Raw genomic sequence first — 22,563 nt, forward strand, 5'->3', positions numbered from 1 at the left:
TCAAACTGTTTTGTTATTAAGAGCTGCAGTAGAGGTTGGTTTTTACATACTGGTAACTACTTGCCAAAATTTCCCCAAACCTATTGCAATTACATTCAATTGGACCGGCTCTCCGTTCTCCTTTGCCACTTGCCTGTAAGCGCTCCAATTGTGAGGTTCCAGAAAAGTAATTGTACTGTACCAAGATGGAGTAGGTGTTTTGGACAAATGCCCTTGCCCTTCTACATCACATAAAAATAACTCATACACATTCACACTGTTGCCAAGGTATGAAAGAAACAGACAAGGCCTCTAGTAAAACCAACCATTTTAATTTGGCAAAAAGTGTATGTACAGCATATTCAGAATATCCTAATTTGACACCATTAAAATGCATTAATTTCGAACAGTGCTTCAGTAATGTGCTCTTAACCAGACCTCTCTAAATACCCAGGAAGCTGTGCTGTTGTCTGTCATGCATATAAAACCGTCACTCATGTCCCGTTGCTCTTCCACTTGTGTCTGTGTATAATAGACAAATACCATAGATAAGTTGATCATGCAGCTTGTTGTACAGGATGACTGGAACCTGTCTGTCAACATCTATTCAGTCAAGTAATGGCATCCGTAACCATGGACAACAGTGGACTGTAATGGCAATAGAGACAAATATATATACGCCTACAGAGACAACCTTTAGAACACCAGAACAATCTAATTCAAGTATCATTCTTTTTTACAGACTACATTATACCTTTGACTGTATGTTCTCATGTACATAACATGTGCGGTACCAGTCTGACCAACCCAAGCCTACTCCAGACATTGTCTTTCTGTAGTAAAGGGCTATTAATTAAACCATTAGAAACAGTCAATTAACCACCATTCTTTACCCCACACCTTTTTTTTACAGATTGGATTAAAAATGATTAAAGAGACTTGCATGTTTCATATTCAGATATTAACAAGTTATTCAAAAAAATATGTAATTGATGACTTCCATTTCTTAGAACAGGTGGTAAATTGGCCTTGACACAGTCTTATGAATAGCCCCTCCCTCCCTTACATTGATATCATTAGGCTATTTAGTCAACTTAATATTATTCAGATAATGTACATTTTTTAAATGTCTGATAATGACAGTTGATGACATTGATTAATATGAACATATCTACAGGTAACATTTGTATATTTGATACCGGAATATCATTGGATGTAGAGTGTGGATACGTATAATTCAGATAAAAGCGCTATTCAAAGTCACTTTGAAATAAATGGCGGAACAGAAAAACTAAGAGAAGGGGAACATTAAAGTGCTTCATGCAGGACAAACAGGACGTTGGTGCTACTACTTTCACAGTTACTCTTAAAAGGTTTGCTTAAGTTGTTTATGGGCGCAGGACTTTTCATGTTCAGGAAGAACTACTGTTCCTACTTATGGATAAACAACAATGAGCCCCTCACACAGTATCAGATCAGATGTACAACTTCACTGAGGGAAACGGCCATACATACAGACATGTACAGGTTTGACATGACATCATTACATACTAGTTGTGGGGGGGGGGGGGGGGGGGGGGGTGATTGTGAAGTTAGTTCATATCCTCGCTGGACAACCTTCCCTCCTTAAATCATGTGTCAAGGATGGAGGCTGAAATTGAAAGTAAAACAAGCTATAAGTATGATTTCTATGTAAAAAAAATTAAAAAAAATTAACTTTAAAACCACCCCTTTCCTTGTGCTCTATTGCATTAATACATTCACCAAGGTCTACATACATCAAGAAATAACATTCAGAGCAAGCTAATATCTTGCACTCCAGTGAAAACTGAACAGTAGTATTCGGAGTTAAAACAGTTGTCTGTGGACAGTATGATATAAGGTTCCAATAGAAATCCAGAAGAAGTGACATTAGCACCTCGGTAGCCTATATGGTATGTAATATACACAGTTATTGTATAGTAGTTTGGTACAACAGGCACACGCACTGTATGAACACATGGAGTATAATCAGTTCAGAGACAGGGAGTACACTTCTTGTTTTAGCAGTACCTCGGGTCCACAGTAAACTGAACATTGTACACTTAAACATCAGTATATCAATCCTATAGCCTGGAGCAATCAACATACAGTATATAATAATATAAATCATCCCAACATATTCTATATGGAGAAATTCTATATTTTGTGTTAACATCTGTCAAACATGAAAAAAAAAACATAAATGTATGTTTCAGGATGTGAGTGAATATTTGACTCTTGTACAATGTAATGGCATGACAATTGCAATGGTCACAGCACCACTTGGAATTCGACAATGTGGGGGAAAAAACATCCCTTTTGTAATATAAACTCTGCAACTATTTTAGAGTAATGGTAAATCATTCTCTCCAGCTATTTACACATTTCCCTCAGCCCCTCCATTGATGCCTTATAAATTATTGAATAAAAGTGTTCATAGGAGTTTTGTTCAGTCTCCACTGTGCGCTCCTATCATTCTATTTGTCAGGCTACATCCACTCTGCCATCTCTCCCTCCCGGTGCCTCTCTCCCTGCTCATGTTCAAATATTTATTGCTTCTTTTTTCTTTTACAAGCTCAGCACTTTAACTCACAGCCAATTCCTCTTCTTTATTCAGCTCTTTTCCCATTCAGAGGTGAAAATTGGACGTTTAGGACTTCCATTCCACATGCCTGCTTATAATGACTTCCCCTTCTCTTCCTCCTTATATCCATTCCTCCTTCCCTCGTGGCTATACATAGCTTGACCTGTTTTCTATACTACCTGATCTTCCTCCACCTCCCTCTCGATCTTTCTCTCAGTGCCCTCTTTCTTTCTCTCTATCTGTCTCATGCCTTGGTGCCCATGCCCCCTCCCCCCTGCATGCTAAAGTACTCGGTGAAGTGGGAGGGGAGTCGTGGAGGGGGAGGGGGGGAGTGGGCGGAGAGGCAGGGGAGCATGGGGGGAGGGAGTGGGGGGAAGGTGGGTAACGACAGGTCGGCCGTGGTGGTGATGATCTTATGCTCACTGTTCCTCTGCACTTCCTGTCCCTTCCGGGCCACCGTCTCCTCCACCGTCTTCACTGGGCCCTAAAAGAGAGAGAGAGGTAAAGGTTGAAAGGTTAAAGGTCAAGCTGGGTTGTATTTGTCACAATATCAGTTACCACATCCTTCTCTGACAACTTCCTCTGTGCTCTAACACCTCTGGAGTGTTACAGGTTACAGGGACTATATCGAACCTTAGTATCAGTTCCCTCCTCAGACCATACATCCACTCACCGACTGGATGGAGAACAGTTCTGTGAAGTTGGGCTGGGAGTCGCCCAGGAAGGAGCTGTTCCCATAGGCGTGGTGGGGGAAACTCTCACTCGCCACACCCGCCTTCGGACTAGACAGCAGGATCCCGATCTGAGAGGTCCGCACGTGGTACGGGAAGTTCTTATTGGCCGCAGAGGGCCGCGTGATAGCCTGTGGCGAGGCAGGGAGGGGGGGAGAAGGGACAGATGGGAGGAATGTATCATATTCAGAATATTGCCTGTTGCCTGTACAAATATTACCCTGTATTCTCCATACACTGATACACATTTATGCACATATAAGAACAGAACAGTATGTGTGTGAATGTGTCACTGACAAAGGACAGAGAGGCTCAGTCTGGTACAGAAGTCTGGGACAGAGGCTCAGTCTGGTATAGAAGTCTGGGACCGAGAGGCTCAGTCATGTACAGCAGTCTGGGACCGAGAGGCTCAGTCTGGTATAGAAGCTGGGACCGAGAGGCTCAGTCTGGTACAGAAGTCTGGGACAGAGGCTCAGTCTGGTATAGAAGTCTGGGACCGAGAGGCTCAGTCATGTACAGCAGTCTGGGACCGAGAGGCTCAGTCTGGTATAGAAGCTGGGACCGAGAGGCTCAGTCTGGTACAGAAGTCTGGGACCGAGAGGCTAAGTCTGGTACAGAAGTCTGGGACCGAGAGGCTCAGTCTGGTACAGAAGTCTGGGACCGAGAGGCTCAGTCTGGTATAGAAGTCTGGGACCGAGAGGTTCAGTCTGGTATAGAAGTCTGGGACCGAGACGCTCAGTCTGGTATAGAAGTCTGGGTTTGGGAGGATACTAACGCAGATGCCAATGAGGACAGAGAAGTATGACTCACAGATATTAAAAAAGAGGCGAGTGTGTGCGTGCCTGCGTGTGGAGGGCAGGGGGTTACTAACAAGGCGGGGAGGAGGTCTTCGAGATAATTAACGTCAACAGTGAGGCAGTGTGTGTATGTGTGCGCACATGCATGCCTGTGTGTGAGTGTGTAGAGAGATGAAGGGTACTAACGAGGAATACGATGTGAGCATAGAGGTGGATTCCCAGTTGGATGCCGTTGACGATCTTCTCCCGTGCCCAGCGAGGGATGCCAAAGTTAGCTATCAGAGCCATGACGGGCACCGCGAAAAACCTGCCAGAGGGAGAGAGAGGAGAGAGAGTTAATGAGGGAGAGAGATTAAGAGAGAGAGAGGAGAGAGAGATAGGGAAGGGGGAGATTGAGATATGTAAAGGAAGGAGGAGAAAAAAGGAATATGGTGGAATAGTGACAAAAGGAAACAAGAGGGAGAGGCAGAAGAGTGAGGACAGATTTAAGACGAGCAAGCGAGAAGTGGAAAAATAAGGGAGACGGGGAGTTTATTGGGTACAATGATTTTTAGGGGATGAACCTGACAGCGACAAACTGCATGCAGAGAGTGAAGGGTTGTAGGGCGATGTCCTCTCACCAGAGTGTGTATGCCGTGAAGAAGGGGATGTAGAAGGATTGTTTCTCAGGGTAGTGTTTGAGGGAGATCAGGACGGCGTAGCAGAACCACACGTAGGCCAGCAGCTGGAGACCCATCAGACCGTAGCCCGCCGGGCTGTCATATGCATACAGCACTTCACCTGGGTCAAAGAACTGAGACACAAACACACTTACAACGTCATACAACCACTCTAATGGACCGCACCCTACTAATCAACCTACTAACTTTACCCTCAAATAGCAGAGAGGTGTATTACAATACGTTCCCCAGCATGTGTTGTAACAGCCTGTGGTTTGCTGACATGTTGGGATGTGAAATCTACTCGTTTTCGTTGGTGAGTGTGTCTACAAGTGTGTGCGTATGTGTACACATGTATGTATGTGTGTTTGTGTGTGTCCGCATCATTGACACTTCTCTACAACTGGGTCATTGACAGTGCCTCTGCTTGCGGGCTATGTATTCAGTTTCACAGGCCAGAGACTTGATATCATTGGTCAAACAGGGTTACCCTCGGTCGTCCCCTGCATTATGTATGTACAGGCCCAGTGCTAGGCACCGACAGGCTGGGTAAGATACTCCTATCCCTGTATACTACAGTACATCAGGAGTAGGCCCCTTTAATTTCACCTTTATCTTACCAGGAAGTCCCATGATATGTGAACCTCCTTTCAAAGAGGGACCCATCCTAAATTATAGTAGAGCACATTTTACACTTGTAATGGAGTTGATTCTGTGATCCATGCTCGGCTGATGAGTAACCGTGCCCGAGACCTGAAGACTAGCTCCTAGAGCTAATACCTAGGCTTCAACTCAGTAGGCTAACATAGTGTTGTGGGACACAGGAATCCCCGGTTGAAACTTAGACCGTGATACACTGCTCCTTCACGTATAGCATGGACAGTAGGAGTGTAGCAGCAGCAGTTCTGTAGTGTAGACTGCAGTACCTCTGCCTCGTATATGAAGAGGATGATATAGGTGACGGTGTAGACTGTCATGTAGATGGACAGCTTTACAGAGCCACTGTGGCTGATCCTCGCCCTGACAGAAACGGATACACACAGGGGGGTTAGCTTTCACACAGACAGATGAATACACACACACTCACACTCTCCTCCTGCAAACAGAGATGGATTTCCTCACCCATGTATGCACACACACACACACACACACACACACACACACACACACACACACACACACACACACACACACACACACACACACACACACACACACACACACACACACACACACACACACACACACACACACTCACACACACACTCACACACACACGGTTGGCCACATATTCCCTCTTTATGGTGCAGTGTAGTCAGACAGCTTATCTAAATGGCTATTCATCACCACATTTCAGAGATGTAGCAATAATGACAAAGTCTGCTCTAATAAAGTCATAGCTACTATACTGTATGAGATAGTGAGAGGGAAAGGGAGAAAGACAGAGGGCAATGAGAGAGGAGCAGAACGGGAAGAGAAAGAGAAACAGGGAAACTAGAGTGAGAGCAAGTAAAAAAAGACAGAGAGAGACTGAGCTACTGGTACGAGTTAGAAGGAGTGAGACAGAAAGAGACTGGGCTACTGGTACGAGTTAGAAGGAGTGAGACAGAGAGAGACTGGGCTACTGGTACGAGTTAGAAGGAGTGAGACAGAGAGAGACTGAGCTACTGGTACGAGTTAGAAGGAGTGAGACAGAAAGAGACTGGGCTACTGGTACGAGTTAGAAGGAGTGAGACAGAGAGAGACTGGGCTACTGGTACGAGTTAGAAGGAGTGAGACAGAAAGAGACTGGGCTACTGGTACGAGTTAGAAGGAGTGAGACAGAGAGACTGGGCTACTGGTATGAGTTAAACGGAGTAAGACAGAGAGAGACTGGGCTACTGGTACGAGTTAAACGGAGTAAGACAGAGAGAGACTGGGCTGCTGGTACGAGTTAAACGGAGTAAGACAGAGAGAGACTGGGCTACTGGTGCAAGTTAGAAGGAGTAAGACACAGAGAGACTGGGCTACTGGAACAAGTTAAACGGAGTAAGACAGAGAGAGACTGGGCTACTGGTACGAGTTAGAAGGAGTGAGACAGAGAGAGACTGGGCTACTGGTACGAGTTAGAAGGAGTAAGACAGAGAGAGACTGGGCTACTGGTGCAAGTTAGAAGGAGTACGACAGAGAGAGACTGGACTACTGGTACGAGTTAGAAGGAGTAAGACAGAGAGAGACTGGGCTACTGGTACGAGTTAAACGGAGTAAGACAGAAAGAGACGGGGCTACTGGTACGAGTTAAACGGAGTAAGACAGAAAGAGACTGGGCTACTGGTACGAGTTAAACGGAGTAAGACAGAGAGACTGGGCTACTGGTATGAGTTAAACGGAGTAAGACAGAGAGAGACTGGGCTACTGGTACGAGTTAAACGGAGTAAGACAGAGAGAGACTGGGCTGCTGGTACGAGTTAAACGGAGTAAGACAGAGAGAGACTGGGCTACTGGTGCAAGTTAGAAGGAGTAAGACACAGAGAGACTGGGCTACTGGAACAAGTTAAACGGAGTAAGACAGAGAGAGACTGGGCTGCTGGTACGAGTTAGAAGGAGTAAGACACAGAGAGTAGCTGGAGGATTTAATCCTGAGACACACTGTAATGAAGCAGTGAACCTGTCAACCAGACAAGCAGTTAGACTGACATGTCCCCTGGGGTAGAGGGTGTTATTAAGGCTGGGTCAGCTACTGTAGCTCTGACCCTGAGACCATAGGTGAGACGGCCTGAGACCAGACACAGTGTGAGAGACATACACAAAAACACACTCCCTACCTGGTGACAGTGAAGCCTTTCCCCAGCAGGATCAGCATCAGCAGGAACACCAGGAAACTGACAGAGAACAGTAATTTCCCTGGAGAGAGAGCGAGAGAGAGAGAGAGAGAGAGAGAGAGAGAGAGAGAGAGAGAGAGAGAGAGAGAGAGAGAGAGAGAAAGAGAGAAAGAGAAAGAGAGAAAGAGAGAGAGAGAAAGAGAGAGAGAAAGAGAGAGAGAAAGAGAGAGAGAGAAAGAGAGAGAGAGAAAGAGAGAGAGAGAGAGAGAGAGAGAGAGAGAAAGAAAGAGAGAAGAAAATGAGAACCCCACAGAGAGTGAAAGAAAGGTTACTGTAAGTAGGTTATAGTATCTGAATTTGTAACATCATACCAGAACCTGAAATCAGGTCACTCACTCACTCCAGCACACGCTCACACACACTTGCAACACACACCCAAATAAGGATACACTCATCCTCTCGTGTGCCACTGCATGGGTTGTGTGGGAAAGTTTCTGCATTACATCCTTTATCAGGGTGTTTCTGCATTACATCCTTTATCAGGGTGTTTCTAGATTATATCCTTTATCAGGGTGTTTCTGGATTACATCCTTTATCAGGGTGTTTCTGGATTACATCCTTTATCAGGGTGTTTCTGGATTACATCCTTTATCAGGGTGTTTCTGCTTTACATCCTTTATCAGGGTGTTTCTGGATTACATCCTTTATCAGGGTGTTTCTGGATTACATCCTTTATCGGGGTGTTTCTAGATTATATCCTTTATCAGGGTGCTTCTGGATTACATCCTTTATCCGGGTGTTTCTGGATTACATCCTTTATCAGGGTGTTTCTAGATTACATCCTTTATCAGGGTGTTTCTAGATTACATCCTTTATCAGGGTGTTTCTGGATTACATCCTTTATCAGGGTGTTTCTAGATTACATCCTTTATCAGGGTGTTTCTAGATTATATCCTTTATCAGGGTGTTTCTGGATTACATCCTTTATCAGGGTGTTTCTGGATTACATCCTTTATCAGGGTGTTTCTAGATTACATCCTTTATCAGGGTGTTTCTGGATTACATCCTTTATCAGGGTGTTTCTGGATTACATCCTTTATCAGGGTGTTTCTAGATTACATCCTTTATCAGGGTGTTTCTAGATTATATCCTTTATCAGGGTGTTTCTGGATTACATCCTTTATCCGGGTGTTTCTGGATTACATCCTCTATCAGGGTGTTTCTGGATTACATCCTTTATCAGGGTGTTTCTAGATTACATCCTTTATCAGGGTGTTTCTGGATTACATCCTTTATCCGGGTGTTTCTGGATTACATCCTTTATCAGGGTGTTTGTGATGATCATGCTCACCCATTATCTTGAGACTGCCGTTGCCCACTCCATCTCTGGCATACAGGCCCCAGTAGATACAGTGGAACAGAAGGCTGACAACTGAGGGGAGGAGGAGGGAGGAGAGGGAGACAAAGAGAGAGGGATATTTCACTGTTCTGCACTGCAGAGCTGCATATAGCAGCAGCAGTCCTACCCTACACAGAGACAGGGAGATATCTGTATGGTGCTGAAGCAGTGGTTAATATCTATGATAATCAGAAGGAGTCATTACCATGTCTGAGATGCCAACAACTGCAGTGTGTGAGTCAGATTGTGATGCTGCTGCTGCAATCGGCCGCCTGTGTGTGTGTGTGTGTCTGTGTCTGTGTCTGTGTCTGTGTGTGTGTGTGTGTGTGTGTGTGTGTGTGTGTGTGTGTGTGTGTGTGTGTGTGTGTGTGTGTGTGTGTGTGTGTGTGTGTGTGTGTGTGTGCGTGTGTGTGTGGTCCACACTCACCTTCTACACCAGCCGCAGTCATAAACATCTTATATGTCGTATGGAGAAGCTGCCTTCCCTTCAGATTATCTAGGAGAGATAGAGAAAGATAGAGAGCGAGAGACAAATAAAGAGATATATGAAGAGGAGAGAGATATGAAGAGAGAGAGAGAGAGACAGATGAAGATGAGAGAGATATGAAGAGGAGCGAGAGAGAGAGACAGATAAAGAGGAGAGAGATATGAAGAGGAGCGAGAGAGACAGATGAAGAGGAGAGAGATATGAAGAGGAAAGAGAGAGACAGATGAAGAGGAGAGAGATATGAAGAGGAGCGAGAGAGACAGATGAAGAGGAGAGAGATATGAAGAGGAAAGAGAGAGACAGATGAAGAGGAGAGAGATATGAAGAGGAGCGAGAGAGACAGATGAAGAGGAGAGAGATATGAAGAGGAAAGAGAGAGACAGATGAAGAGGAAAGAGAGAGACAGATGAAGAGGAGAGAGATATGAAGAGGAAAGAGAGAGACAGATGAAGAGGAAAGAGAGAGACAGATGAAGAGAGAGATATGAAGAGGAGCGAGAGAGAGAAACAGATGAAGAGGAGAGAGATATGAAGAGGAAAGAGAGAGACATGAAAAGGAAAAGAGAGCGGTGGGTTAGAGGGTAAAGATGCAGTGACAGAGACACAAAAACAGAGATGGCAATGTAAAGAGAAGGATAGAGAATGAGAGAGAGGGGAGTGGTGTATTAGGCATTAGTATGTGCAGCAGGAGTCTGTGTGTTTGTACATTTACATTTACATTACATTTAAGTCATTTAGCAGACGCTCTTATCCAGAGCGACTTACAAATTGGTGCATTCACCTAATGACATCCAGTGGAACGGCCACTTTACAATAGTGCATCTAAATCTTTTAAGGGGGGGGGGGGGGGGCAGAAGGATTGCTTTATCCTAGGTATTCCTTGAAGAGGTGGGGTTTCAGGTGTCTCCGGAAGGTGGTGATTGACTCCGCTGTCCTGGCGTCGTGAGGGAGTTTGTTCCACCATTGGGGTGCCAGAGCAGCGAACAGTTTTGACTGGGCTGAGCGGGAACTGTACTTCCTCAGTGGTAGGGAGGCGAGCAGGCCAGAGGTGGATGAACGCAGTGCCCTTGTTTGGGTGTAGGGCCTGATCAGAGCCTGAAGGTACTGAGGTGCCGTTCCCCTCACAGCTCCGTAGGCAAGCACCATGGTCTTGTAGCGGATGCGAGCTTCAACTGGAAGCCAGTGGAGAGAGCGGAGGAGCGGGGTGACGTGAGAGAACTTGGGAAGGTTGAACACCAGTGTTTGTAGACACATGGGCTGTATTATCTGAGAAGATACTCTCCATATTTTAACTCTGTCACATCTGCCTTCCCTTCATCTGCCACACTTTACTTTCCCCAGCTGGTTTCTACATGTTCAGCCCTAATGACAAGTTCCTCCACTCCTCCACCAGAGAGGGGCCACCTTCCCTCATTCCAGAAAGACATGCCCCCATGACTCCATAATGACAAGCTCTATTCCTCTACTCTTTGTCTTCATTCCAGAAAGGCAGGCACTTTTCACACACCTTCCCTCCTCCCAGAAAGGACTAGCACTTAACGCTAGTGTAATTCTGACGTTTGGTGCATTGATGCATTAATGCCAATGTGACATTTGTGTGAAGATGGGAGTTAAGAGCAGAGATCTCAGGTTAGGATTGGCTGCTAAGTGCTTTTCTGGTGTGAGGAAGACGTGATCTGATCTTGTTCCTCAGGCACTTACAGGCAAAATAACATGAGAGGATGAAGACCAGGGAGAAGATAACCAGGAAAGTGATGTCAGTTTCCAGGATCCCTGAGAATAGAGGCATGCGGTTAGGGAGAGGTAGAGAGAGGTAGAGAGAGGTAGAGAGAGGTAGAGAGAGGTAGAGAAATGGAGTGCAAAAGCAAGAGAGAGAGAGAGAAAGAGCGAGAGAGAGAGAAATGGGGAGCGAAAGTGAAAGAGAGTGAGAGGCAGATAGAGGGTGTGAGATGGTGACGAGAGAGGGGGAGGGAGAGGAACAGAGAGAGCGACAGAAAGAGAGAGGTCATTAGAACATCAGAATAAGAGTAGCTTAATATTGCCATTTTCTAAACTGTGTCCATTTTCCTTTTTACCCATTCTGCTCATGTTAATCCATCATCATTAATTCATTCATCCATTCCTTCGTTATAATAATTTGTTCATTTTAATATGCTTTATTGGCCGTGTTAAATAGTGTTGGACGAGCCATTAACGTTCATTCTGTAATCTGTGTCGTTCTCACCAAACTCGTCTGCAGAGAAATGCTGTGTCCAGAAAGACTGGCCATTGGTCAGCTTCATCTCATACTCCAGCTGCAAACCTTCCCCCTGTGAGACAGAGACAGAGACGGAGAGGGAGAGACAGAGGATGAGAGTGGAGAGTTAGATGGAGCGACAGTGAGCGCACAAAGAGCTCATTTCACAGAGAGGAGTTCAAAGCCTCTGGAGTTTGTGTTGTTGTGCTGTAAGTGAGAGGAAAAAACCTTTGATATCATCTGCCAGCCAAGACTCAATCTCAGTACCTCCATCAGAAGGATGAGGAGCGTGAACTGTGTACTGTCACAAAATCAATGCTAGCCAGGCAGGACTGGGAGAGAAGGAGAGAGACAGAGAGCAGTGTGAGGAGACAGGCAGGACTGGGAGAGAAGGAGAGAGACAGAGAGCAGTGAGAAGAGACAGGCAGGACTGGGAGAGAAGGAGAGAGACAGAGAGCAGTGAGAAGAGACAGGCTGGACTGGGAGAGAAGGAGAGAGAACTTGAGATAGAACAGTGAGAGGAGACAGGCAGGACTGAGAGAGAACTTGAGATAGAACAGTGAGAGGAGACAGGCAGGACTGGGAGAGAAGGAGAGAGAACTTGAGATAGAACAGTGAGAGGAGACAGGCAGGACTGGGAGAGAAGGAGAGAGAGAGAGCAGTGAGAGGAGACAGGCAGGACTGGGAGAGAAGGAGAGAGACAGAGAGGAGTGAGAGGAGACAGGCAGGACTGGGAGAGAAGGAGAGAGACAGAGAGCAGTGAGAGGAGACAGGCAGGACTGGGAGAGAAGGAGAGAGACAGAGAGACAGAGAGCAGTGAGAGGAGACAGGCAGGACAGAGAGAAGGAGAGAGACAGAGAGGGGTGAGAGGAGACAGGCAGGACTGGGAGAGAAGGAGAGAGACAGAGAGCAGTGAGAGGAGACAGGCAGGACTGAGAGAGAAGGAGAGAGACAGAGAGGAGTGAGAGGAGACAGGCAGGACTGGGAGAGAAGGAGAGAGACAGAGAGCAGTGAGAAGAGACAGGCAGGACTGGGAGAGAAGGAGAGAGACAGAGAGCAGTGAGAGGAGACAGGCAGGACTGGGAGAGAAGGAGAGAGACAGAGAGACAGAGAGCAGTGAGAGGAGACAGGCAGGACTGAGAGAGAAGGAGAGAGACAGAGAGGAGTGAGAGGAGACAGGCAGGACTGGGAGAGAAGGAGAGAGACAGAGCAGTGAGAGGAGACAGACAGGACTGGGAGAGAAGGAGAGAGACAGAGCAGTGAGAGGAGACAGGCTGGACTGGGAGAGAAGGAGAGAGACAGAGAGCAGTGAGAGGAGACAGGCTGGACTGGGAGAGAAGGAGAGAGACAGAGGAGTGAGAGGAGACAGGCTGGACTGGGAGAGAAGGAGAGAGACAGAGAGCAGTGAGAGGAGACAGACAGGACTGGGAGAGAAGGAGAGAGACAGAGAGCAGTGTGAGGAGACAGGCAGGACTGGGAGAGAAGGAGAGAGACAGAGCAGTGTGAGGAGACAGGCAGGACTGGGAGAGAAGGAGAGAGACAGAGCAGTGAGAAGAGACAGGCAGGACTGGGAGAGAAGGAGAGAGACAGAGAGCAGTGTGAGGAGACAGGCAGGACTGGGAGAGAAGGAGAGAGACAGAGAGCAGTGTGAGGAGACAGGCAGGACTGGGAGAGAAGGAGAGAGACAGAGAGGAGTGAGAGGAGACAGGCAGGACTGGGAGAGAAGGAGAGAGACAGAGAGCAGTGTGAGGAGACAGGCAGGACTGGGAGAGAAGGAGAGAGACAGAGCAGTGAGAGGAGATGAAGTGACACAGAGAAAGAAGGCCAGAGTAAAGGAGAGATTCAAAGTGGGTGAACAAGAAAGAGTAAGAATGAGAGAAAGAGGTGAAGAGAAAGACAGAGAGAGTGACAGACGCTCCAGAGAGAGTAAGAAATGAGAGAGGGTGGAAGGCGTGTATTATATTGGCAGTGTGCAGGCGAGGTAAGGCTGGGCGAGACGGGGAGAGTCCCTGGGGCCATGTGGGCCGGAGACAGAGCTTTAGCTTCAGTCCTACACCATTAGAAATCATGTCCATCAACAGCCCTCCACTTGCTGCCGTGACAACACAACACACTCTCCAGGAAAAATCCGCTTTAATCCTGTCTGTCCCTCTTCACAAACACTCACTCTCTACTAACACTACAACACTGCCAGTCAGTGTGTAAATACACTGGCCCTGCCACCACACATCCACATACAGATGCAGACACTTGCGACACACACTTGTGCATCTATATACACACACAAAAGCATGCAAGCACGCATACAGACAAGGTCTACACTGAGTATACCAACCATTAGGAACACCTTCCTAATATTGAGTTGCACTCTCAGTCCCCCCCCCCCCCCCCCCCCCTCAATTCGTTGAGGCATGGACTCTACAAGGTATCGAAAGCTTTCCACAGGGATGCAGGCCCATGTTGACTCCAATGATTCCCACAGTTGTGTCAAGTCGGCTGGATGTCTTTAGGGTGGTGAACCATTCTTGATACACACGGGAAACTGTTGAGCGTGAAAAACCCTGCACAATCAATTTTCGCCTTCTGAATGGCACACAATCCATGTCTCAATTGTCTCAAGGCTTAAAAATCCTTTAACCCGTCTCATCTGCTTCCTCTACACTGATTGAAGTGGATTTAACAAGTGACATCAATAAGGGATCATAGCTTTCACCTGGACTCACCTGGTCAGTCTGTCATGGAAAGAGCAGGTGTTCTTAATGTTTTGTACACTCAGTGTATGTCAATCTGTGAGTGTATTTGTTATGTGTGTGTGTGTGTGGGGGGGGGGGGGGGGGGGGGGGTTGTGTGTATACGTGTGCGGGCGGTGTGTGTCAGAGTAACAATGTCGGTGTGCGCTAGCCATCAGTGAGAAGTGAAAGGTCGGTGCTCACCCCACACTTGCTGAGAGCGATGTACCACCATCTCTCCCTCACCGAGCGGAAACTACGACCTCCCACACAACTCAGCACCTCCTCATCTCCCTCTCCTTCCACCTTAGAGACAGAGACAGCAGAAACAGAGACAGAAGAGAGAGAGTTCATGTATTAATAGAGAAGACGCTCACACACTCAAAAACACATTGAATCAACACATCCTAACACAATTCCAAAGAGGGAGTTACACCCAGATACCTCTGTCTCACATACACATATTCCTCACACCTCAAAATAGCTGGCTCTTTTAGTTATAACTGAATAACTAAAAACAACCACAGTCCCATAGACAAACATACAAGACCACATATACAGGGCCTTCAGAAAGTGACTTATTCCACTTGACTTATTCCACATGTTGTTGTGTTACAGCCTGAATTTAAAATGGTTGAAAAAACATTTTTTTCTCACCCATCTACACACAATACCCCATATGGACAAAGTGAAAACATGTTTAGACATTTTTGCAAATTTATTGAAAATGAAATAAAGAAATATCTCATTTACATACGTTTTCACACCCGAGTCAATACTTTGTAGATGCACCTTTCGCTGCGATTACCGCTTTAAGTCAGCTTTGCCCATATGGATTTGGGGATTTTCTCCCATTCTTCCTTGCAGATTTTCTAAAGCTCTGTTTAGTTAGATGGGGAGCAGCGGTGAACAGCAACCTTCAAGTCTTTCCAAAGATTTTCAATGGGATTCAAGTCTGGGCTGGGCCACTCAAGGACTTTCACATTCTTGTTCTGAAGCCATTCTAGAGTTACTTTGGTTGTATGTTTGGGGTCATTGTCCTGTTGGAACATAAGTCTTTGCCCCATTTGAAGGTCGTTTGCACGTTTTCATCAAGGATTTGCTTGTATTTGGCTCCATTCATTGTTCCCTATATCCTTACCAGTCTCCCAGTCCCTGCCGCTGAAAAGCATCCCCATGGTATGAGTCTGACACCACCATGCTTCACAGTAGGTGTTAGACGGGTGATGAGTTGTGCCTGGTTTTCTCCAGACATAGCACTTTGCAATCAGGCCAAATAGTAAAAATGTTATCTCAGACTTTTTGTCTCATAGAATCTTTTGCCTTATGATCTCAGTCTTTCATGTGCCTTTTTGTAAACTAGAGGTGTGCTGTCATGTGTCTTTTTCTCAGAAGTGGCTTCCGTCTGGCCACTCTCCCATAATCCCAGATTGGTGGTGCTGTAGAACCTTCAAATCTGGACCTAAAAGCCAGTTCCAATGCATGTTGTCCTTATTGCCCTTTAACCAGGGACTGATTTAGACCTGGGACACCAAGCGGGTAAAATGAATTATCAGGTAGAACAGAAAACCAGCAGGCCCCGGACCTCGTAGGGAAAGAGTTGAATACCCCTGCTGTAGAGACTGTTGTCCTTCTGGCAGGTTATCCCATCTCAGCCAATGAACTCTGTAGTTCTGTCAGAGTGGTCAATTGGTTTTTGGTCACCTCCCTGACCAAGGTCCTTCTTGCCCAGTTGCTCAGTTTGGTTGGACAGCCAGCTCTAGGCAGAGTCTGGGTAGATCCATATTTTTCCCCAATTCCCAATGATTGGAGACAACTGTGCTCTTGGAACCTTTCAACACTAGAAATAGTTGTATACCCTTCCCCAGATATATGCCTCATCACAATTCTCTCTTGGAGCTCTACGGACAGTTCCCTGGACTTCATGGTATAGTTTCTGCTCTGACATGCACTATCAACTGTGGGATCTTATACAGAAAGGTGCATTTCTAAATCATGTCCAAACTATTTTATTGGCCACAGGTGGACTCCAATCAAGTTGTAGCGACATCTCAAGTATGATCAAAGGAAAAGGATGCACCTGAACTCAGCTTGGAGTGTCATAGCAAAGGGGTGTGATATTTCATTTTCAAAAAATGTACAAAACATTTTTTCACTTTGTCATTATGTGGTATGTATGTATTTTTTATATTTAATCAATTTCGTTTTGAATTCAGGCTGTAACACAACAAAATGTGGAATAAGTCAATGGGTATGAATACTTTCTGAAGGCACTGTATAAGACAGAAAGCTGTAGAGGAGGTTGTCCATGTTCTTACCACACAGCCAGACCAGGTGTAGCGCGTGGTCAGGTTGATAACCTGGTTATTCTCTGGCCTCAACACTGCCTCCTTTTGGTAGCAGTCCTGCAGTCAAGAAATACGGTCAAGAATAGTAAAGAAACTGTGTCATACACACATCACATTATGCACAGGTACTGGACGAACTAACCACTAACAGGTACTGGACGAACTAACCATAGAAATAGAATGAATAGAAAGGGAATCGCCATTCGAGTCAATGATGGCATAATCAGTGGACTGGCAGCCATTTTGAGTGCACTCATAGTCCCAGTTGGTATTAGATAGAACGTCGCAAGAAGAAAAGGACTCCTGTGGGTCTTGCGGGTCCCGCGGGATTCCAGCAGGACTCAAAGTGATGTTCAAGAGTCAAGTTTGGGACAGGATGCAACAGGAGTGACAGTCCACAAGAACGGGCAGTACAGGAATAGTTTTAAACAGATTTTTGGGGGGGGAGGATTAGGCCACTCTCACTCCTTGCTCCAGTTGTAGCCAGTCACTACTTTACCTCAGTTGCCAACGTATGTCAGGTAATGATGAAGCCTTCAAGAGAGGAATTGTAACATCTCGTTGCAGCCAAGGATCCATCACTAACAGTAAAGGCCTTTTAAAGGAAAGAGCAATGTTTTAGCTAAATTTGATATATACACTACCGTTCAAAGGTTTGGGGTCACTTAGAAATGTCCTTGTTTTCCATGAAAACATACATGAAATGAGTTTCATTAATGAATAGCAAATATAGTCAAGACATAGACAAGGTTATAAATAATGATTTTTAATTGAAATAATAATTGTTTCTTTCAAACGTTGCTTTTGTCAAAGAATCCTCCATTTGCAGAAATTACAGCCTTGCAGACCTTTGGCATTCTAGCTGTCAAGTTGTTGAGGTAATCTGAAGAGATTTCATCCCATGCTTCCTGAAGCACCTCCCACAAGTTGGATTGGCTTGATGGGCACATCATACCTACCATACGGTCAAGCTGCTCCCACAACAGCTCAATAGGGTTGAGATCCGGTGACTGTGCTGACCACTCCATTATAGACAGAATACCAGCTGACTGCATCTTCCCTAAATAGTTCTTGCATCGTTTGGAGCTGTGCTTTGGGTCATTGTCCTGTTGAAGGAGGAAATTGGCTCCAATTAAGCACCGTCCACAGGATATGGCATGGCGTTGCAAAATGGAATGATAGCCTTCCTTCTTCAAGATCCCTTTACCCTGTAAAAATCTCCCACTTTACCACCACCAAAGCACCCCCAGACCATCACATTGCCTCCACCATGCTTGACAGATGGCGTCAAGCACTCCTCCACCATCTTTAAATTTTTTCTGCGTCTCACGAATGTTCTTCTTTGTGATCCAAACACCTCAAACTTAGATTTGTCTGTCCATAACACCTTTTTCCAATCTTCCTCTGTCCAGTGTATGTGTTCTTTAGTCCATCTTAATCTTTTATTTTTATTGGCCAATCTGAGATATGGCTTTTCTTTGCAACTCTGCCTAGAAGGCCAGCATCCCGGAGTCGGCTCTTCACTGTTGACGTTGAGACTGGTGTTTTGTGGGTACTATTTAATGAAGCTGTCAGTTGAGGACTTGTGAGGCGTCTGTTTCTCAAACTAGACACTCTAATGTACTTGTCCTCTTGCTCAGTTGTGCACCGGAGCCTCCCACTCCTCTTTCTATTCTGGTTAGAGACAGTTAACGCTGTTCTGTGAAGGGAGTAGTACAGAGCGTTGTACGAGATCTTCAGTTTCTTGGCAATTTCTCGCATAGAATAGCCTTCAAATCTCAGAACAAGAATAGACTGACGAGTTTCAGAAGAAAGTTATTTGTTTCTAGCCATTTTGAGCCTGTAATCGAACCCACAAATGCTGATGCTCCAGATACTCAACTAGTCTAAAGAACGCCAGTTTTATTGCTTCTTTAATCAGGACAACAGTTTTCAGCTGTGCTAACATAATTTCAAAAGGGTTTTCTAATAATCAATTAGCCTTTTAAAATGATAAACTTGGATTAGCTAACACAACGTGTCATTTGAACACAGGAGGGATGGTTACTGATAATGGGCCTCTGTACGCCTATGTAGATATTCCAATAAAAATCTGCCGTTTACAGATACAATAGCCATTTACAACATTGACAATGTCTACACTGTATTTCTGATCAATGTAATGTTATTTTAATGGACAAAAGGACATTTCTAAGTGATCCCAAACTTTTGAACGGTAGTGTATATTGAACTATAATATAAACACAACATGTAAAGTGTTGGCCCCATGTCTCACATAGCAGAAATATAAGATCCTAAAAATGTTCCATATGTACAAAAATCTTATTTATCAAATTTTGTGCACAGATTTGTTTACATCCCTGTTAGGGAGCCTTTCACCTTTGCCAAGACAATAGATCCAACTGACATGTGTGGCATATCAAGAAGCTGACTAAACAGCATGATAATTACACAAATGAACCTTGTGCTGGGGACAATAAAAGGCCACAACACAATGCCAGAGATGTCTCAAGTTTTGAGGGAGTGTGCAATTCGCATGCTGAGTGCAGGAATGTCCACCAGAGCTGTTGTCAGAGAATTTAATGTTAATTTCTCTACCATAAGCCACCTCCAATGTCGTTTTAGAGAATTTGGCAGTACGTCCAACCGGCCTCACAACCGCAGACCACGTGTAACCACGCCAGCCCAGGACCTCCACATCCAACTTCTTCACCTGTGGGATCGTCTGAGACCAGCCACCCAGACTGCTGATGAAACTGAAGGGTATTTCTGTCTGTAATAAAGCCCTTTTGTGGGGAAAAACTAATTCTGATTGGCTGGGCCTGGCTCCCCAGTGAGTGGGTCTGGCTTCCAAGTGGGTGGGTCTATGCCCTCCCAGGTCCACCAATGGGTGCACCGCTGCCCAGTCATGTGAAATCTATACATTAGGGCCGAATAGCCTGAAGCCACAGGACTCTTTTGAAGGCTCTATTTTTCTACGTGGGAGCATCGCGAGCCGTAGGTTGGGATTTTTGACCTGGTTACATGTGCAGTGAACAACACAGCAGCTTCTTGGAATGTTTTGTTATTTCTGTATAACAAACACAAATATACCATGAAGTTGGCTCTTTTACAATGGAGGTCAATGGGAACGAATGTTTGTTTCCCCCAATTTGTGGGTGTGGTTGAGGGGAATTCCTTCATATGATGTGAATATCTGAATATCAACTCGGGGTATGCCAGGAAGTAAAAGCAGGAAGTGTACCCTTCAATCTGTGCTATGATTTGTTGAGTAAACTCAACTGACATTACAAAATATATTTGTCTGTTTAACATGTAGAAGTTGTTGCGTTTCAGGTTTAGAAGACTGCTAAATGCTAACTCCTGTTCATATAAGCTGGTTGGCATAGTTAGCATACATAAATCGGTGGTGGTAGTCAGTCATTTTTAACTGTAATGCAGTTGGTTGATAACAATGACATAAACATGCATTGGGGTTGACATCTATACAAGCATTACACTCAGATGTACACATATAAACAATAGCCTAAATGTAGGCAAATTTTGCTGGAGGGCAATGAGGAGACTCAGGATCTTTCGCCCACGGCCCTTTCCCCCACGCGTTTCCATTGGTCGAGTCCATTTGGTCGAGTTCGATTGACCTCTTTACTGCATCTATCAGTTGATAGAACATTCCAAATTACCATGGAAATTATTCCATCACAATACCAGGCAGTGATTGTGAGTGTACCCATGAGTTTACTAGTCAAATTGCCAGGGTTAGAGTGTCCAAGCCCGTTCTATTCATTCTATTTCTATGGAACTAACTCCATATAAAGAAATAGAAATGCCTGTACACACAATGTCACCCAGAGCACAGAAGGAGCATGGTCAGGTAAAACAGAGCAGGTGGAAACACACACACATATATATACACACAGAAAGACACACACACACGCCAGGCGTGACACAGAGTAGTGGTTTCTCACCTTGTCCGGCTTCTTGTACACAGCTGGCCACTGAGAGCTGTCATCAAAGTAGAGCAATATATTCTGACAGCATCGCGACTAGAGAGGAGAGAGAGAATGGAGGAGGGAAGGAAGTGGAAATGAGGAGGGAGGAAAGGGGAGTGGGAAAGGGGGCCTAAGATTAATACAAGACTGCCTCAAAGTCTGCAGGCCACTAACAGCAACCAGAGGAACACAGAAAGGAGGACACAAAAAGAGGAGAAGATAGGATAGGAGAGGATAGAGAGGAGGAGAGGAGAGTAGAGGACAGGAGAGGGTAAATGTATGGATAATATAACAGGAACAGACAAAGGTAGGTACAATTACCAAAGACAGAAAGAGTGATGAAATCAATTTAGAGGAGAGAGAGGGAGTCAGTGAGGAGAGAGACAAGCAAAAGATGGACATAGAGGAATGATGATGAAGGATGACTTGTAAAACAAAGTTTGTCAGACAGAAAATAAGAAAATAATAGGGTACAGGGGGACAATATGAGAGAGAGAGAGAGAGAGAGAGAGAGAGAGAGAGAGAGCGAGACAGGAAAGCCAACAAAAAAAACAATAGATGGAACAAAATAAGAAAAGAGAATGATAGATAGGGGGTCAGTTGTACTATAACCTGACCTTTTGGTAGCGGAAACGGAAGTCCAGACGTCCAAAATCAGTGAGAAAACAGAAGCGAGTGAGGAACAACCAGTCCTGTTTAGAGTGGGGAACCAGAGAGGAGGAGGGAGAGAGGGGCATAGGGTAGAGAATGGGGAGAGGAGAGGGGGAGATGAAGGTGAGATGGGGAAAAGAGCAGGAAAACCTGGCTGTAATATTCAACCAGCATCATACCAAGATATAGTGCTGATGGTATACAGTGCTTCACTGTCCTTCCATAAGGCACTGCCGCAGGGTATCAGTCAATGGGCTGTGCTGCAGATGTAGGCTGACAGACAGACACAGGCTGTATAGAATTGATCATTAATAAACAAAACATAAAAAATTGAACTTACAGCTGCACTATCTCATAGATAGAGAGCAAATCCGTAGCCATATGTCAGAGAGCAAGCCATCTGTAGTTAACAGTTAACACATTCAGCCATACAGTCCCAGTCAAAAGTTTGGACACACCAACTCATTCAAGGGTTTTTCTTTATTTTTTACAATTTTCTACATTGTAGAATAATTGTGAAGACATCAAAACTATGAAAAAACACATATGGAATCATGTAGTAACCAAAAAACGGTTGTACAACTCAAAATATATTTTATATTCTTTAAAGTAGCCACCCTTTGCGTTGATGACAGCTTTGCAGACTCTTGGCATTCACTCAACCAGCTTCATGAAGAATGCTTTTCCAACAGTCTTGAAGGAGTTCCCACATATGCTGAACACTTGTTACTCATCCCAAACCATCTCAATTGGGTTGAGGTAGGGTGATTATGGAGGCCAGGTCATCTGATGTGGCACTCCATCACTCTCCTTCTTGGTCAATTAGCTCTTACACAGCCTGGATGTGTGTTGGGTCATTGTCCTGTTGAAAAACAAATAATAGTCCCACTAAGGGCAAACCAGATGGGATGGCATATCGCTGCAGAATGCTATGGTAGGCATGCTGGTGAAGTGTGCCTTGAATTATAAATAAATCACTGACAGTGTCACCAACAAAGCATCCCCACACCATCACACCTCCTCCTCCATGCTTCACGGTGGGAACCACACATGCGGAGATCATCCGTTCACCTACTTTGCGTGTCACAAAGTCACGGTGGTTGGAACCAAACATCTCAAATTTGGACTCATCAGGCCAATGGGCAGATTT

General features: G+C 45.2%; 1 protein-coding gene across 2 annotated transcripts in view; it reads right to left on the minus strand.

The window, feature by feature from the left end:
• Positions 1–290: 290 nt before the first annotated feature.
• LOC129856962 (transmembrane protein 145-like) overlaps positions 291–22,563 on the minus strand; it is a 36,205-nt gene continuing 13,932 nt past the window's right edge. The window contains exons 2-16 of one of the 2 annotated variants that reach the window (XM_055924770.1): positions 21,380–21,454; positions 20,739–20,816; positions 16,741–16,827; positions 14,627–14,728; positions 11,682–11,766; positions 11,159–11,230; positions 9,399–9,467; positions 8,924–9,004; positions 7,576–7,654; positions 5,698–5,791; positions 4,733–4,905; positions 4,299–4,419; positions 3,258–3,446; positions 3,008–3,068; positions 291–1,630 (exon numbers count right to left, since the gene is read on the minus strand). In XM_055924770.1, coding sequence (XP_055780745.1) covers positions 1,611–1,630; positions 3,008–3,068; positions 3,258–3,446; positions 4,299–4,419; positions 4,733–4,905; positions 5,698–5,791; positions 7,576–7,654; positions 8,924–9,004; positions 9,399–9,467; positions 11,159–11,230; positions 11,682–11,766; positions 14,627–14,728; positions 16,741–16,827; positions 20,739–20,816; positions 21,380–21,454 — 1,386 coding nt within the window. In that variant the 3' untranslated portion in view covers positions 291–1,610. Of the gene's footprint in view, positions 3,069–3,257; positions 3,447–4,298; positions 4,420–4,732; positions 4,906–5,697; positions 5,792–7,575; positions 7,655–8,923; positions 9,005–9,398; positions 9,468–11,158; positions 11,231–11,681; positions 11,767–14,626; positions 14,729–16,740; positions 16,828–20,738; positions 20,817–21,379; positions 21,455–22,563 lie in introns of both variants that reach the window. The other variant, XM_055924769.1, reaches the window with a different exon arrangement.

Source organism: Salvelinus fontinalis, chromosome 6, assembly GCF_029448725.1.
Source record: "Salvelinus fontinalis isolate EN_2023a chromosome 6, ASM2944872v1, whole genome shotgun sequence".
Classification (NCBI taxonomy): domain Eukaryota; kingdom Metazoa; phylum Chordata; class Actinopteri; order Salmoniformes; family Salmonidae; genus Salvelinus; species Salvelinus fontinalis.